Raw genomic sequence first — 16,123 nt, 5'->3', positions numbered from 1 at the left:
GTTGGTGTCGAGGAGAGGCGGAGTTGAATGCGGGTTGGGACGGCTGAAGACTACAGCTGTTAGCGCAGCGCGTGGACTGATTTCGGCGAGGCTCGTATGACACGATGGCTGGGCCTGAGCTGCTTTTAGATTCCAGTATTCGCTTGTGGGTCGTGTTGCCCATTGTTTTCATCACGTTTTTTGTCGGAGTTATTCGCCATTATGTGACCCAATTGCTGCACTCAGAAAAGAAAGTGGAGTTGGAGCAGGTGTCTGACAGGTAACTCTTCTTGGCTTCTACGTTGAACATTTTAAAATACCGTTGATCGTCTTCTAAATGTACATATAAATATGATCACATTTTAAGTTTCTAATGATCTGTTTATTTTTACAGAGATCGTAGGTATAATAGTATGTAACTTTTGCTGTGTGTATTTTTCTCTGGAGAACATAGGTTAATGTTCAACTTGACTTGTAATTGTTCTGAATAAACCACGTTATACTTGTCTTAACATTGAATGCTGGAAAAGGTGACACTGCTAAATAAGCGAGGTAATATAAAGAAAAGCAACCTTTATACAGGGAATTCCAGCAGATGTTCTCGTGAAGTTGATGTAGTGGAATGTTTCATTTTATTCTTCAAAACTCCTGGCCCTTTTAGATACCGAAGTATAAAGTCTATTTCTAAATGCCATCCAGTGTTTAATTTACTATAGCTGCATATTAGGCATCTTGAGTAGAATGGACTGGTGACTGCGCCAGATATTTGTCTTTTAAACCAATGATATCAGTGTTTAAAGAAAAAAAAAAAGTTTAAGTGCTTCAGTTTATCTGTTTTCAGTATCATATAGATTCTGTTTTGGAGGTGGGTCTGAAATTAGTTTATTTGCTTGGTTAAAGGCGATTGGGCTAAATTGTGAAACCTAATGTCATTTTCTGCAATTTTATATTTCTTTAGAGATCGTCCTGTCTGGTTTTATACAGCTTTAACATACAGTCTTGTCTCCATTACAAATGTAGCAAAAGGTCTGGTAGCCTGAAAATCACCAAGCAAATGAAAGAAAACATTTTTGAACTGTAATTTTGGGGAAAAAAACATAAGGTGAACACCGGAGGCTGCTTCAGATCATATTACACATTAATATAAAACTGCAATTCTCTATTGATAAAAGTATTTAGATCTAATTACACAGGTCTGCAAACTTTGTTTAATGGAGTGTACAGTAGTTATTTTTATTAGCATTCATGAGCACAGTAAAGCTAAATACTGTAATTAGAATGTTTGAATCATCTGATGTTATATTTTCAATTAGTGTAATACTACATTAATGTTCTGCTTTTTGAAAATAAAATATTTTTAAAAATAGGTTTACGTCATTTTTAAGTGCAAAACAAAGAAATGTAATTAAATTGATCAAATTACATAATTTAATCATGTACACAATATTGTTCTAAATCAATGTAACTTGAAAAAATTTAAGTAGCATAATATTTTTAAACAAATGTGTAAAGAAAACTATACATATTCATTGACGTACATATAACATCTCTAGTTTTTATCATTTCTTAGTTTTTTTTGTTTTTTTATTATTATCCAGAACTTTGTTTGGTGGCCTCTGTTTGTACATTTCTCATCCCTATGAATCATTCATCATACTGAAATGTTTTTATGAAAAAATGTCATGTGCTAAAGAAAATGGTTTTCATTTTTGATTACAGTTGCCAAAAATACATTAAAAATACACAAAATAATTAAAACAATTTTTTCAATGTATACTTGTGTTATGGGTAAAGAGATTAGAAGGAAGGCACTGACGGGGGGAAAATGCAAAATAAATAAGGAAGAAGGAGACAGAACCAAATTGATGTGTGCTATCATGGTAGTTCATCAGTAAAGATTTCTAAACATATTGTAGACTAGCTGCTGAAAATTGAAATCATATTGTAATCCATATCAACTTTGTATATTTAGACTTTTTTTTTTTTTTTTTGGGGACCAGATTTTTGTATACAGTATAAATGTTAAATTTGTAGCTATCTTTATCTCTTGTTTGGATTTAGCAGGAATAACACCTCTTGTTCTGGACTACATCATTGTGTTAAATATCACAGTATACCTAATACAATAATAATTGTATTAATTTCCAGGATGGTAAATTGCTATGAAGGTTTTTTTTTTTTTTGCACAGGTGGCTAAAATTATTAAAGTAGATCTTCTGTATGAAATGAAATCAAATGTGAAAAACTGGCTGTGCAGAAATTTGGGTACCCTTGTATTTTTGCTGATTTGAATACATGTAACTGCTCAATACTGATTACTTGCAACACCAAATTGGTTGGATTAGCTCGTTAAGCCTTGAACGTCACAGACAGGTGTGTCCAATCATGAGAAAAGGTATTTAAGGTGGTCAATTGCAAGTTGTGCTTCCCTTTGACTCTCCTCTGAAGAGTGACAGCATGGGATCCTCAAAGCAACTCTCAAAAGATCTGAAAACAAAGATTGTTCAGTATCATGTTTAGGGGAAGGCTACAAAAAGCTCTCTCAGAGGTTTAAACTGTCAGTTTCAACTGTAAGGAATGTAGTCAGGAAATGGCAGGCCAAGAAAAATACAGGAGCGGCATATGGGCAGGATTGTAAGAATGGTTACAGACAACCCACAGATCACCCCCAAAGACCTGCAAGAACATCTTGCTGCAGATGGTCTATCTGTACATCGTGATACAATTCAGTGCAATTTGCACAAAGAACATCTGTATGGCAGGGTGATGAGAAAGAAGCCTATTCTGCACTCGCGCAACAAAAATAATCACTTATTACAGTGGAGGAAATAATTATTTGACCCCTCACTGATTTTGTAAGTTTGTCCAATGACAAAGAAATGAAAAGTCTCAGAACAGTATCATTTCAATGGTAGGTTTATTTCAACAGTGGCAGATTGCACATCAAAAGGAAAATTGAAAAAATAACTTTAAATAAAAGATAGAAATTGATTTGCATTTCATTGAGGGAAATAAGTTTTGAACCCTCTAACAAAAAAAGACTTAATACTTAGTGGAAAAACCCTTGTTTGCAAGCACAGAGGTCAAACGTTTCTTGTAATTGATGACCAAGTTTGCACATTTTAGGAGGAATGTTGGTCCACTCCTCTTTGCAGATCATCTCTAAATCCCTAAGGTTTCGAGGCTGTCTCTGTGCTACTCTGAGCTCCCTCCATAGGTTTTCTATTGGATTAAGATCCGGAGACTGACTAGGCCACTCCATGACCTTAATGTGCTTCTTCTTGAGCCACTCCTTTGTTGCCTTTGCTGTATGTTTTGGGTCATTGTCATGCTGGAACACCCATCCACGACCCATTTTCAGTTTCCTGGCAGAGGGAAGGAGATTGTCGCTCAGGATTTCACGATACATGGCTCCGTCCATTTTCCCGTTAATGCGATTAAGTTGTCCTGTGCCCTTAGCAGAAAAACACCCCCAAAGCAAAATGTTGCCACCCCCATGCTTGACGGTGGGGACGGTATTCATAGGCAGCATTTTTCTTCCTCCAAACACAGCGAGTTGAGTTAATGCCAAAGAGCTCTATTTTGGTCTCATCAGACCACAGCACCTTCTCCCAGTCACTCTCTGAATCATTCAGGTGTTCATTGGCAAACTTCAGACGGGCCTGCACATGTGCCTTCTTGAGCAGGGGGACCTTGCGAGCCCTGCAGGATTTTAATCCATTGCGGTGTAATGTGTTTCCAATGGTTTTCTTGGTGACTGTGGTCCCTGCTAATTTGAGGTCATTAACTAACTCCTCCCGTGTAGTTCTAGGATTCTTTTTCACCTTTCTCAGAACCATTGACACCCCACGAGGTGAGATCTTGCGTGGAGCCCCAGAGCGAGGTCGATTGGTCATTTTGTGCTCCTTCCATTTTCGAACAATCGCACCAACAGTTGTCACCTTCTCTCCCAGCTTCTTGCTAATGGTTTTGTAGCCCATTCCAGCCTTGTGCAGGTCTACAATTTTGTCTCTGACATCCTTGGACAGCTCTTTGGTCTTTCCCATGTTGTAGAGTGTGGAGTCTGCTTGATTGATTGATTCTGTGGACAGGTGTCTTTTATACAGGTGACTAGTTAAGACAGGTGTCCTTAATGAGGGTGACTAATTGAGTAGAAGTGTCTAACCACTCTGTGGGAGCCAGAACTCTTAATGGTTGGTAGGGGTTCAAAAACTTATTTCCCTCAATGAAATGCAAATCAATTTCTATCTTTTAAAGTTATTTTTTCGATTTTCCTTTTGATGTGCAATTTGCCACTGTTGAAATAAACCTACCATTGAAATGATACTGTTCTGAGACTTCATTTCTTTGTCATTGGACAAACTTACAAAATCAGTGAGGGGTCAAATAATTATTTCCTCCACTGTATATGCAAATACTCCTTCAGACAAGCCAGATTAATTTTGGATCAAAGTGATTTGTACTGATGAGATAAAAATTGAGTTACTTGGTCATAACAAAAAGCGCTTTGCATGGCAGAGGAAGAACATCGCATTCTAAGAAAAACACCTGCTACCTACTGTCAAATTTGGTGGAGGTTCCATCATGCTGTGGGGCTGTGTGGCTAGTTCAGGAACTGGGGCCCTTGTTAAAGTCGAGGGTCGGATGAATTCAACCCAATATCAACAAATCTTTCGGGATAATGTTCAAGCTTCAATCACAAAGTTGAAGTTACGCAGGGGTTGGATATTCCAACAAGACAATGACCCAAAATACAGTTCGAAATCTACAAAGGCATTCATGCAGAGGGAGAAGTACTATGTTCTGGAATGGCTGTCACAGTCCCCTGACTTGAATATCATCGAAAATCTATGGGATGATTTGAAGCAGGCTGTCCATGCTCGGTAGCCATCAAATTTAACTGGAAAGATTTTTGTATGGAAGAATGGTCAAAAATACCTCCACCCAGAATCCAAACACTCATCAAAGGCTATAGGAGGAGTTTAGAGGCTGTTATATTTGCAAAAGGAGGCTCGACTAAGTATTGATGTAATTGGGGTGCCCAGATTTATGCAACTGTCTAATTTTGTTATGATGCATATTTTCTGTTAATCAAGTAAACTTAATGTGACTGCTGAAATATTGTTTCCATAAGACATGTCGTATATTAAAAGGAAGTTGCTACTTTGAAAGCTCAGCCAATGATAAACAAAAATCCAAAGAATTAAGGGTTCCCAAATTTTTTCATATGACTGTACATCCATTTTTCAAGCCAAAACAGTTGTCAAGTATTGATCCACATCTTGTGATTACATACACATACATGTCATTTTTGAACAAAAAACCCACCCAAGATTAGGGCATTCAGCCATTTTAACAACAGTTAACTCCTGACAGACCTAATCATAGCAAACTTTTCGTGCATTGTGGTTGGTTTTGTTTTAATTTACTTCCGTATTTATGTCAGAATTCACACAAGTGAATAGAAAATGTATCCTTACCAAATGCATATACAGTATACCATGTTTGTGTAGAAATAATTTGAAAAATACCGAACTTGTCCTTTAATGGTTCAGTTATTGCTTTTTCATTATTTTTACCGTTTTCATAAGAGTCATAAGTTATCTTTCTGCATTTTATATTTTATCTTTATATAAGTGGTGAAAGGTTTTAATTGTTTTTTAAGCCTTTATCTGTAGTTGAAACTTTTTAATTTTCATTGTCTTAGGAGGCTAATTATGACTTTCACTGTATTTTTATTTTTTTCCTGTTCCTTCTGGTAGCCAAGTATTAATTCGAAGCCGGATTTTGCGAGAGAATGGAAAATACATTCCCAAACAGGCAAGTGTCGCTCAATTAGTATAATTCAAACTATTATTTATTTTATTCATACAGTGAAAAAACCGTGTTATTAAAAATTTCCATTACTGAATAATGAATGCACTTAACTTGTGATTGTGTGATAGTGTTAGCACTACTTATAGCCCCAGACATGAGAGGAAATCATGAAGTGCATGTAATTTTGTTGTTAATTTCCACCATGCCTGCTTATGTGTTGGTATTATTCATTGTATAGCACAAACACATTAAGAAAAAAATGACTGCTTCTGGTGGGGTGGGGGTGGGGGCTGGGTGACACTAAACAACATTAATTATTGCACTGATATTTAACTCCTACCAACTAAGGTGGCTAGGAAACCCTGCAATGATCTGTTTTGATTCGGGGCCATGAAATGGGCTAATGTCTAGTCCAGGGCTTGTTCCTTCCTTGCACCCAATATTGTTGATTTGGGTTTTGATCACACAGATATGAGAATGTAATTTGGCTTTATAATATATGTAATTTTGAATATATGTCTCTATAAAGTGAACGTACAAAATAATGGAAAAAAACTTTTTTTTTTTTTTTAAATGTAAAATAACATGAAAAAATGTTTCCTGTGTACATATCAGGGGTAAAATATCTGTTTTTGTTATAGTCAAGTAACATTTAGCTTCCTTGAAATTAGTTTGCTTTCAAAACATTTTCCCATATTTAAAATTAAAAAAAAAAAAAAAGCTTAAAAAAAATCTCTCTTAGAAGTATTTTGGTAAATGATAAAAAACTGCAATTAAGAATTTGTTTGGGGGACAGTTGCAGAGTTGTTTGTGCCATTCTCTTATGTCACCAAGAGATCCTGTGTGGTCACTGTCTGTATGATGTTTATCTGGGCTCAGATTTTACTCCCAGATTCCAAGAACCATAGACACATGGCATATGTTGTTGAGTAGTCTGGTGGACAGTACGACTTTAGGGACCTTCATAGCTAAACTTGATCATATTCTGGAAGAGTTAAGGAGAAAGGATAGACAAGCTTTGTAGGGCTGAATGGCCTATTCTTGTCTAGATTTTAGTTGTACACATCTCTGGAATTTTTAGAATATATTAGCTGATTGGCAACTCTGAACTGTCATAATTTGATGGAGTATATGCCCTGTCTAAGAACAGTTACTACCCTGAGTCAAGTGCCCTCAAGACTTTGGTTGACCATGACTGTAAAAAAAAAATGTAATGAAGATTAATTTTGTACTTCAACCATGATATAGATCTTCAGTAGCTGCTTTTGCCAGTTGGAAAGAAAAAGTATTGAAATCATCAAAATAAGAAGGCCTAGCTCAATTTTTCTTTACATATTTGTATATAGTGGCCCATGTTTTTCAATTCTTACATTCGTGTTTTTTTAAGTGGTATGTTACTGTGGTTTCTCTTTCAGTCATTTGCCATGCGAAAACACTACTTCAATGATCCAGAAACAGGATTTTTTAAGAAAACCAAGAGAAAGGTTGTTCCGAAAAATCCAATGACAGGTATAAAGAAAAACAGAACTATATTCTATTTAAAACTAGTATTTTTTTCCTGAAGAACTATGTAAGCAGCTGTTAAAAGAACTGTAAAACAAAAAGTATATGCTGATGTTGGCAATCCTTAGAAAATAAGGAACAAGATAGTCTTTTTGCCTGAAAATTGTTAGTTGCCAGTTATGGAGTAATAAAATGATATATATCAGTGGAGGTTTTTATTTGTAGATACTCCTGAGTTAAACTGAGAAAATCTGTTCAAGGTTCTCTCAAAATCTGTGTAATTTGTTGCCCTGTAATTCTATAAAGAACCGTGATCACATTTACATTAGCATTAGGAAATGTATGAATATGCAGGGAATAAAGTCACATCATGTTAATCTTTCCCTCATTCAGCAGAGTGAAGTTGATTGAAGAAGTTGGGTTGTTGTTTTTTAAAGACAGTGTAATCTATCCATAAGGATATTCTTTAAAGAGAAGAAACTCCACAAGGGAGACAGTTCTACTTGTTCAGAATTTAATTTAACTTTATGGATCTCTGTTTCCCATGTATTCATAGTAAAGTTATTACATCACTTATATTGTGCTCTTATTAATTATGGTTAAAGCCTGTGTAGTGTTCCTCAGAATTTGCTGCTTTACTAGCTGGCGTGTTATTGGTTCTGTCCCTTTCTTGACTGAGACCTATATGTGATACTATGTGTCTGTACAAGCAGTATGTTTTCTTTCTTTACCCATATTGTATGGGTGCAGCCTTCAGTAAAGGAGGCACATTATTCTATAAGACTATGCATATCTTCCTGCATGACTAGATTAATAAGAAGTGATTTTGCAGAACAACACATAAGAATAGGACTCTCCTATACTGTGTTTAAGATGAGAAATACCCTCTTTGGCAGTTTCTGGAAAGTTTTTTTATTTTTTTTTCTTTGACTAATAATAATCTATAAATAAAATGCAGATAACTAACTATATAAAAGCTATAAATAAACCCTGTAATATTATCTAGAGATAAGCTATCCAACATTTTAAAGCATGTACAGTATCTATCACAACTTGATTGAGATCTTTTAAAATAACTTGATCTATCACTGCACCTTTGCAGGCAAGGCACATGTCTTCAAAATGGTTAAAAAACTTTAATGACTGAGGTGTGTATTATTTTCCTAAAACCCTTTGTGACAAGCTACACAATAACATTGTTTTATAGTACACAAAGTATATCAAATTAAAAAAAAAAAAAATCTATGTATGGTATAATCATTTTTTAAAGTTGATAAATAGATTATGTTCTTGACTATAACACAGCTTGAACCAGATTTATTTTTTGTAGTAATAAAGCAGTATTTTAAAAACCTGAGGAATTTGGTACTCTTTTTATATAGTAAGAATTAATTTAGCTGAATTTGTAACTGTAGTAACAGTTGCCATAATTATTACAGAGTTACGAAATCTCATGAACTATACCATATTTCTAATAAATTATATCTTTCTCCACTTGTTCTATTCTCTCACCTTGAAATGGGGCATACATTTCTAACTTTTCTAATTTGTTTTAAAACGTGCATTAATCAAATTTTTATAGGCTATATTGTCTAATTTTTTTTAAATGATTGAATGCCTATTTTAAATTTTTGAATGACTAGGGGGCTTTGCCGCCTGCTCACATCACTCGCCAACCCCCTGGCCTGTGCTATGCACCAGCCATTTCATGTCTCTGCTGCTCGTGTATGTGGATTTCACATTCACCATACAACGAATTCTTGCGGATTCATTGGGAAGAAACATTAATTTTCCCTGATGGCAACAACAATTAGACGATCTACAAGTCTCTGACTTAGTTTAAATCCGAACAATATATTCGATCTTTTTGCTGTTACATTATTTCACCAAGTAATTTCCGTCTGTTTGCGCTAATGCGATCTTTACTATCATTTTTTCTGAGACTTTCGAATTTTCATATTTTCATTATCTCTAACCTGATCTGCATGTGTATTGCACCAACATTTTTGAATTTTTTGCGACGTTCTACTTTGTCATCTACTCTTTGTCTTTTTTTTTCCCAGCCCTGGGTGTGGTTAAATCTTTTTGCACGAAATCTCGTCTCGCGGGACATGAAAGTATCTCTCTGGAAAAAGTCACATCTCATCCCAGGATTTTTTTTATTATAATAGAGAGATATTGTTTAAATGGTTTCGTATAATGAGATGAATTTTAAGACATTGCTGCAATGTAAACTAGAATGTTGTTTTATACAACCGTCCTATTGCTCAACAAATTTTAATAAACCATGGAATATTATTATTATTTGAAAGAGATGAACAGCAAATTAATCTCATGGCAATGTCGCATGACATCAAGATATCAAAATATTTTTTTTTTTTTATTCTTTTTGTAGATCCTAGCATGCTTACAGATATGATGAAGGGAAACTTGACCAATGTTCTTCCCATGATTCTAATTGGTGGATGGATTAATTGGGCTTTCTCTGGATTTCTTACAAGCAAGTACATTTTATTTGAAACTAATATTAATTGTAAAGATTTTTAGATATTTTACGTTTTCCTTGGGTTTGTCAATGGTTTATTTGTGGGCATGGCACATTTGCCCTGATAGACAAAGTTGAAACACTGGGGGAAGTTGATGCATCTTGCAGACACCCTTCTTTGCTGATGCCACTGCCTGATTCCCAGGTAAATTTAATGGTAGGCCTGGTTATAAAGTAGTGTACATGGTTTTTAAAAGACCTATAATAGTTTAATGCAAAAATAAGTCTGAAAGTTCTTCAGATTTTTTTATACAAAACAGATGACCATTCCATTTGAACAGATCTTTTTAAATTATACATGTATTCATTCAGGAATACTCTTACTTAAGATAAATTTAATACTAATATATTCATAATAAGGAAAAGAGTTTATAGATAAGCATCCATGATTCAGTTTAGAGAATTCATGTGAAAATGGTATTTAGGTGCAGTTAGGAATCTCTTCACTGATTTTAAATTTTCCTTTTTACTTTTATTAAATACTTTTATTAATTTTTTTTTGTTCTTTGATGGACACATCTAAATAGCAGAAAAATTCCATAAACTTCATTTTCCTGTTGCTTCAAAGTATTACATCCTTCTTTTTTTTTTTTTTTAAATCATCTTAACTAAAGGTATCATGCTGAATAAAGAATAATAGTAAAAATAGTAATTGGTAGTCTATGAACCTACATTCTATCCTTGTATTCATTGATCACTATTATGTCTCTTGTTTGAGCTATAAACCTCAAACCATGTCAAAAGGAAATATGAACAATGCTTGAGTTTCAGTATGTGGGATTTGTGTGTGTGTGTCTGTATAATATTGTACAGTACATTAACTAAATTTAATAAAGTTTCTACTACGCAAAGTAGAGAGCGGTGACATTGTGAATAATCTAAACTTCTGTCTCAGGAGTGTTAAGTGCCAAAACTTTTGCATGTTGCGGTTTTCCTTTTTTCCACTGTACTGTACAGTTGTTCAAAGCATAAAGTACTGTATGCTAATCTTCCATAAAATGTTTAAAAGAAATGTGTCATCTTTAACTTAATGCCTTTTAGTGATCAGTTCATCTTCTACTCGCATAAATATTTAAATTAACAGACATTTTAAGCAAGGGTTCCCAAACCTTCGCATGGCACTCTGTGATTTATCCTTGAGACATACCTTGTATAATTATTTGATTAACTGTAATTACTATATTTCTCTCATTTTAGCAAAGGTCCCATTCCCGCTGACACTACGCTTCAAGCCAATGCTGCAACGAGGAATTGAGCTTCTGTCCCTTGACGCTTCTTGGTATGCAACTTTCACAGTTCAGTTACAATTCTGTTTTGAAATATGATAGACTGGTTGATAGGGACCAACAACAAATGCTATTTGTTCTGGCCATCCGTCTGTCCAAGGTAAATTCAATTAAAGTACTTTACCGGATTTAGAAAAAAACATCAGTATTGTGTAGATGAGCATCATGTTTTTTTACTTTGAATTTTATACCATTTATGTTTACATAGATCATCTGTACTTTTTAAATACTTTTTCATCACTCCTTGGCTGCACTAAGTAATGTGGCATCTGGAATTTGCATTTAGGAGAGGATGCAGCTGCATTGACAATGCTGCAAACTTTACACACTATCAGTATGTCCAATATTCTGTTCAGTCACACGCATTAAAGTAAGTAGAAGGGATATTGCAGCTTTTACAGAGGTTATGGGCATACACAAGCCATCCTGAAACAGAGCTGTAAAATGCAAGTCTTCTGCACCATACTTGACAGAACTATTTGCCATATGTTTGTAGTGCACTTCTCTTAATACCTTCAGTAAAGTTTCACAAAGTGAAGTGAAATGATCCATATACAGTAGTCTATCCATCCATCTGTGAAGTGAATCTGCTTAATCTGACTCTAGAGTTGTAGGGAGCTAGAATTTGTCATGGCAGTGTGGAGCACAAAAAGGGACAGACCATGGACAAGACGCACTTGCTTATCTTGAATAAATTTACTTGACACATGTCCATTTGGGATGTGGGTTAGAAATCCGAGCATATGGCAAGTTGTTTTAAGATTTGATGCCTTTGAATAATCATAATTACATTAGAAGTTAATCACATTTTACATACCGTATATACTCATGTACAAGTCAGGTCTTGAAACCCGAAAAATCAATCATAAAATCAGACTGGACTTATACGCCCATTCAAAACTGCAACACAAAAAAAAAAAATTAAAACAACATCTTGCCTCCTCTAATTCAAGTTGGACGGATGGGAGACAAAGTCAGAGGCGAGATTGCGTTGGTTTGGACATGTGCAGAGGAGAGATGCTGGGTATTTTAGGAGAAGGATGCGAAGGATAGAGCTGCCAGGGAGGAGGAAAAGAGAAAGGCCTAAGCAAAGGTTTATGAATGTGGTGAGAGAGGACATGCAGGTGATAGGTGTAACAGAACAAGATGCAGAGGACAGAAAGATATGGAAGATGATGATCCGCTGTGGCAACCCCTAACGGGAGCAGCCGAAAGAAGAAAAAGATCATCTTGCCTCCTCCAATCTCGTATCAGTTTTTGAGACGCATCGAATTTTGTTACAGCAGCACAGTTTCCAATTTCTTTTGCTACTTCAATGATGTAATTTAACACCAGCTTCATATTTTTTTCTGATCTAATGCTCCATCGTAGATAAGGGATGTTCTTCCGGTAAAGGTGCATGAGGGTGTAAGATACAAAACACAAATCAGTGAAAACGGTGCTTCAGAATAGTTTGGGTATTATCGTGTGGTCATGTAGGCACAACAGAGAGATAGCGAAGTTAGGAGCACACACAGATACAGTGCATTGCCGCACCTACATAGAAAACAAAAGGCGGTGTGCTCCATGGTTACTCTCTCAGGTGGGCATTAGCATATCATAATCCCTTGGACCAATAGCGTGAGTTTTCCACTTCATCTTGTACGACGGACACTATATAATACCAGAAATTATAATGTAAAAAACTTATCCACGAGTATATATGATATCTGAAATAAAATTTTGATTAATCACGTTTCAAATTTGAGATATGCAAAATATCATTCCAACCAAGGTCCCCTGTGACCTCGAATTGGATTAGAAAATATTTGATGTGGTTTTAGAAGGTTATGTCATGTTTTTTCAACTAGTCAAAATCTGAAATGGTCATTGGAAATCCCATTTTGACTTAACCGACTTTCAACATTGAAGCAGTCAAAAAGAAATATCTATAATTACTATTTAACTATTAAACTTATCTTATTTTAAAGAGGTCTGCAATTCAAATATTCACTGGTCAAAATGTGTCCTGCAGGAATGAAGCCTTGTGTTCTCAGTAACTCTGGACAGGCTGCCGTCTCATTTCAGAGCATCGATTTACTAATATAACAAAATGCCAAGGTCTGTGTGTCCAGGTCCTTAGAGCAATCTCATTGGTCCGTTTGGATTTAGTGACATGACGAAAGAGGACGTGCTTACTGTGTGACGCACGAGGAGGCATAAAAGCACACGCTAACAGAGTTGCCTTTAACGATGGAAAGTATAAAACCGGACACGAGGCGAAAATAGCGAGACTCTCAGAAAACGGCTTTATGGTAACACACTCAAAAGAAGGGAGCGCTGGTGAGGAGAGGTTCAGACACATACACAAATACAGAGGAAAGGCGCTGAAGGCACATGTAGAGAAAGAAACCGCAAGTATTTTTAAATGATTTTATTACCTGTCTTCTAGTATAGACAGACAGCCACACTTGTGCAGGATCCAGTTAACCAACCTGCATGTCCTTGGGGAGGTGGAAGGAAAATACTTGCAGACTACACACCAGCAGCAACTAGGAAGATTTGAACCCAGGGTGTCGGCTTCATGAGATAGCAGTGCTGCTGGGGCTCCTAAATGGAATCGCATCACGTATGTAATTGAAACCTCAGTCTAAGTCAAGGAGGAAACGTTTGTGCATTTTCACTAGTCAACATGGAATTTATATATATTTTCAAGTGTAGAATTTTGGCTTATCAGAATTATGGAAGTAGATCGCTCAAATAGGAATAACGTGAGACAGTAAATGTTAAAACTGCTAGCCAGTAGTAAAACTCATGTGGTCCTAAGACAACCGCCTTACAGTGTGATTATTCACCACTGAGCATATGCGGGAGGAATCCAGACTTGTTGGTGCAGTCGATGGATCGGCGTTGTCACTTAGGGACTTGAATTAGAGGCTTGCCGTAGGTGAGTGCATCATGGTAACCAAAGTGCAATTGATGTGTTTCTTTTCTGGACTTTCTGCAGGGTAAGTTCAGCTTCCTGGTATTTCCTGAATGTGTTCGGTTTGCGGAGTATGTACAACCTAATTTTGGGACAGGATAATGGTAAGAGTAAAATATATGTAGCATTTTTTTTTTTTTTTAAAAAAAACCTGTTCTACAACAGAGCCTTTTGGGGAGACTCAAGTCTTGTTGCTCTCTTCTTCAAGCTGCAGATCAGTCGCGGATCATGCAGGACCAAATGACTGGTGCAGTTATGGCGATGCCCCCAGACCCCAACAAAGCGTTCAAGGTAAGCCTTGTGCCTCACAAATTATTTGCTACTTCTGATATTTATTCTGCTTCGCTCACATAATCATTTTAATTGTGCTATCCTTGGCTAACTATGACTGGAATGTTTTTCCATTCATAAGATTGACAAGTCAAAAGTGAAAGTTTGACAGAAATTCTCTTTTCATGTATTGCATGTTTAGAAATATTTTAAACTAATCAGGGGGGGGGAATCTTGCTAAAGACTAAAGTGTTGTCTCTGAATTTATGGAATATGAAAGAGAAGAAGAGATGACAGCCTTTGGGGCAGAAGGAAACTAAAATCAAATACGTGACACTTTTTTTTAGAGCATCTGTGGTCTCAACTATGAAACATCAAGCATGTTCACTAAAGAGTTTTACAAGTAATAAAAGGGATTGACATATATATAAAATGAATACCAAGTCTATTGTCTTTGTACAAAAAGTACAAAGTAACAAGCAGATGTGATTTGCCGTGAATCTGAAGCTTTCTGCAGATGTACTGATGACCCTGCTGTTCAAGAATAAGGCGAAGGTCTGCGGAAATCCCAGTCTTCCATTATGTGCTTAGTTCAATGTACTGGTTTCTAGTGGCTTTTTCTTGCAGACTGAATTTATTTTGTTCCTTCCTGTTTCAAGGCTGAGTGGGAAGCCCTGGAAATTGTGGATCATCAGTGGGCACTAGAGAACATTGAAGATGAGCTTATTGCTCGGGATCTGAATTTTGAAGGCATTTTTGACAAGGAACTGAAAAGGCCCATGTTTTGAAGTCCTAGTTAATAAGATCAGTCATACCAGAGACCTTCTGCCAGTCTCGACTCGCACTACAGATAGCAGACTATCAGAACAGTCTTTAACATTTTTTGAAATTAATAGGTGCCAAACATTTTAAGGTATTCTTTTTTTTTTTTTGGCTTGTGGCTCTTGCGGAGTATTACCGGGATGAAAGTTGAAGTATTAGGTCCACAACAACCTTTGTTTTGAATGCCATGGAGACCTGCAACGCCTAAACGTTCATCAAGAACAGGCAGAGACCCTTCATGCAGAATAAAGTGGTCTGGTCAGCGTTTGAGGGGCCCGCATTAAAGAAATTGGTTTAAAATTGAAATCATTTCTCCACTTTTTAAATTTTTTTTGGCTGTGTGGTGTGGCTCCTGACGGTTACTATGTATTGACAAATAAAAGAGTATTTATTGAGTTACAGTATCACTGACTTGCTGTCATTTTTTTAATTTTTTTTTTTTGCTTTAGCAACATGTAAGTTACTTTGAGGAAAAAATGGGCCTCTGAGTGGGAAAATCGGCACAATGCTGTCTGTCATCATACAATATGTGAACTTTTTACCCACCAAACAAATTTATAGTGAACTCTTGATGATGATAATAATAAAGGCATTCCCCTTATCGGTTAAATGTGGCAGGTATTCTGGTAAATCTTTAAGTCTAAATATTTTACTTTTTTTTTTTTTTTTTTAAACCACTCCAGAAGTGACTTTACTCCGCTGGGCCTCACTTGAGCCGGGCCCATACCCTAAAATTGTTTTAGCCTGGGTGTAACGTTACTCTGCATCCAGAGGTCCTCCAACTTACAGGGAAAATGTTGGGGTTAACAAAAAAAACCACAAAGCACCACATTGGAACAGCACAAGAAGAGGTGTCACCTGCTACATCCATGGGAGTTTGTCATATGGTGAGTGTGACTACACTATCCATGCATTCTAGCAACCTCTCTAGATGTGGAC

General features: G+C 36.1%; 1 protein-coding gene across 1 annotated transcript; it reads left to right on the top strand.

Annotated features, from left to right (window-relative positions):
- The first annotated feature begins 104 nt into the window (after positions 1-104).
- On the top strand, positions 105-15,588 carry zgc:86609 (TMCO1/EMC3 family protein). Its single transcript, XM_039773958.1, has 8 exons — positions 105-259; positions 5,742-5,799; positions 7,212-7,305; positions 9,695-9,799; positions 11,042-11,123; positions 14,117-14,196; positions 14,301-14,383; positions 15,022-15,588. The coding sequence occupies exons 1-8, from the start codon at positions 105-107 to the stop codon at positions 15,148-15,150; spliced, it is 786 nt and encodes a 261-aa protein (XP_039629892.1). The 3' UTR covers positions 15,151-15,588.
- Positions 15,589-16,123: the final 535 nt, after the last annotated feature.

The sequence above is a fragment of the Polypterus senegalus genome, chromosome 13 (assembly GCF_016835505.1).
Source record: "Polypterus senegalus isolate Bchr_013 chromosome 13, ASM1683550v1, whole genome shotgun sequence".
NCBI lineage: Eukaryota > Metazoa > Chordata > Cladistia > Polypteriformes > Polypteridae > Polypterus > Polypterus senegalus.
The sequence above is the reverse complement of the archived record's forward strand: the minus strand, read 5'-3'. Positions and strand labels throughout refer to the sequence as shown.

What these genes read in the sequence shown, in the direction of transcription:
- zgc:86609 (XM_039773958.1), top strand. Translation starts at nt 105, where the DNA reads ATGGCTGGGCCTGAGCTGCTTTTAGATTCCAGTATTCGCTTGTGGGTC. An exon ending in TTGGAGCAGGTGTCTGACAG is followed by an intron (nt 260 to 5,741) that starts GTAACTCTTCTT and finishes TCCTTCTGGTAG; the next exon opens with CCAAGTATTAATTCGAAGCC. An exon ending in AATTTTGGGACAGGATAATG is followed by an intron (nt 14,197 to 14,300) that starts GTAAGAGTAAAA and finishes CTCTTCTTCAAG; the next exon opens with CTGCAGATCAGTCGCGGATC.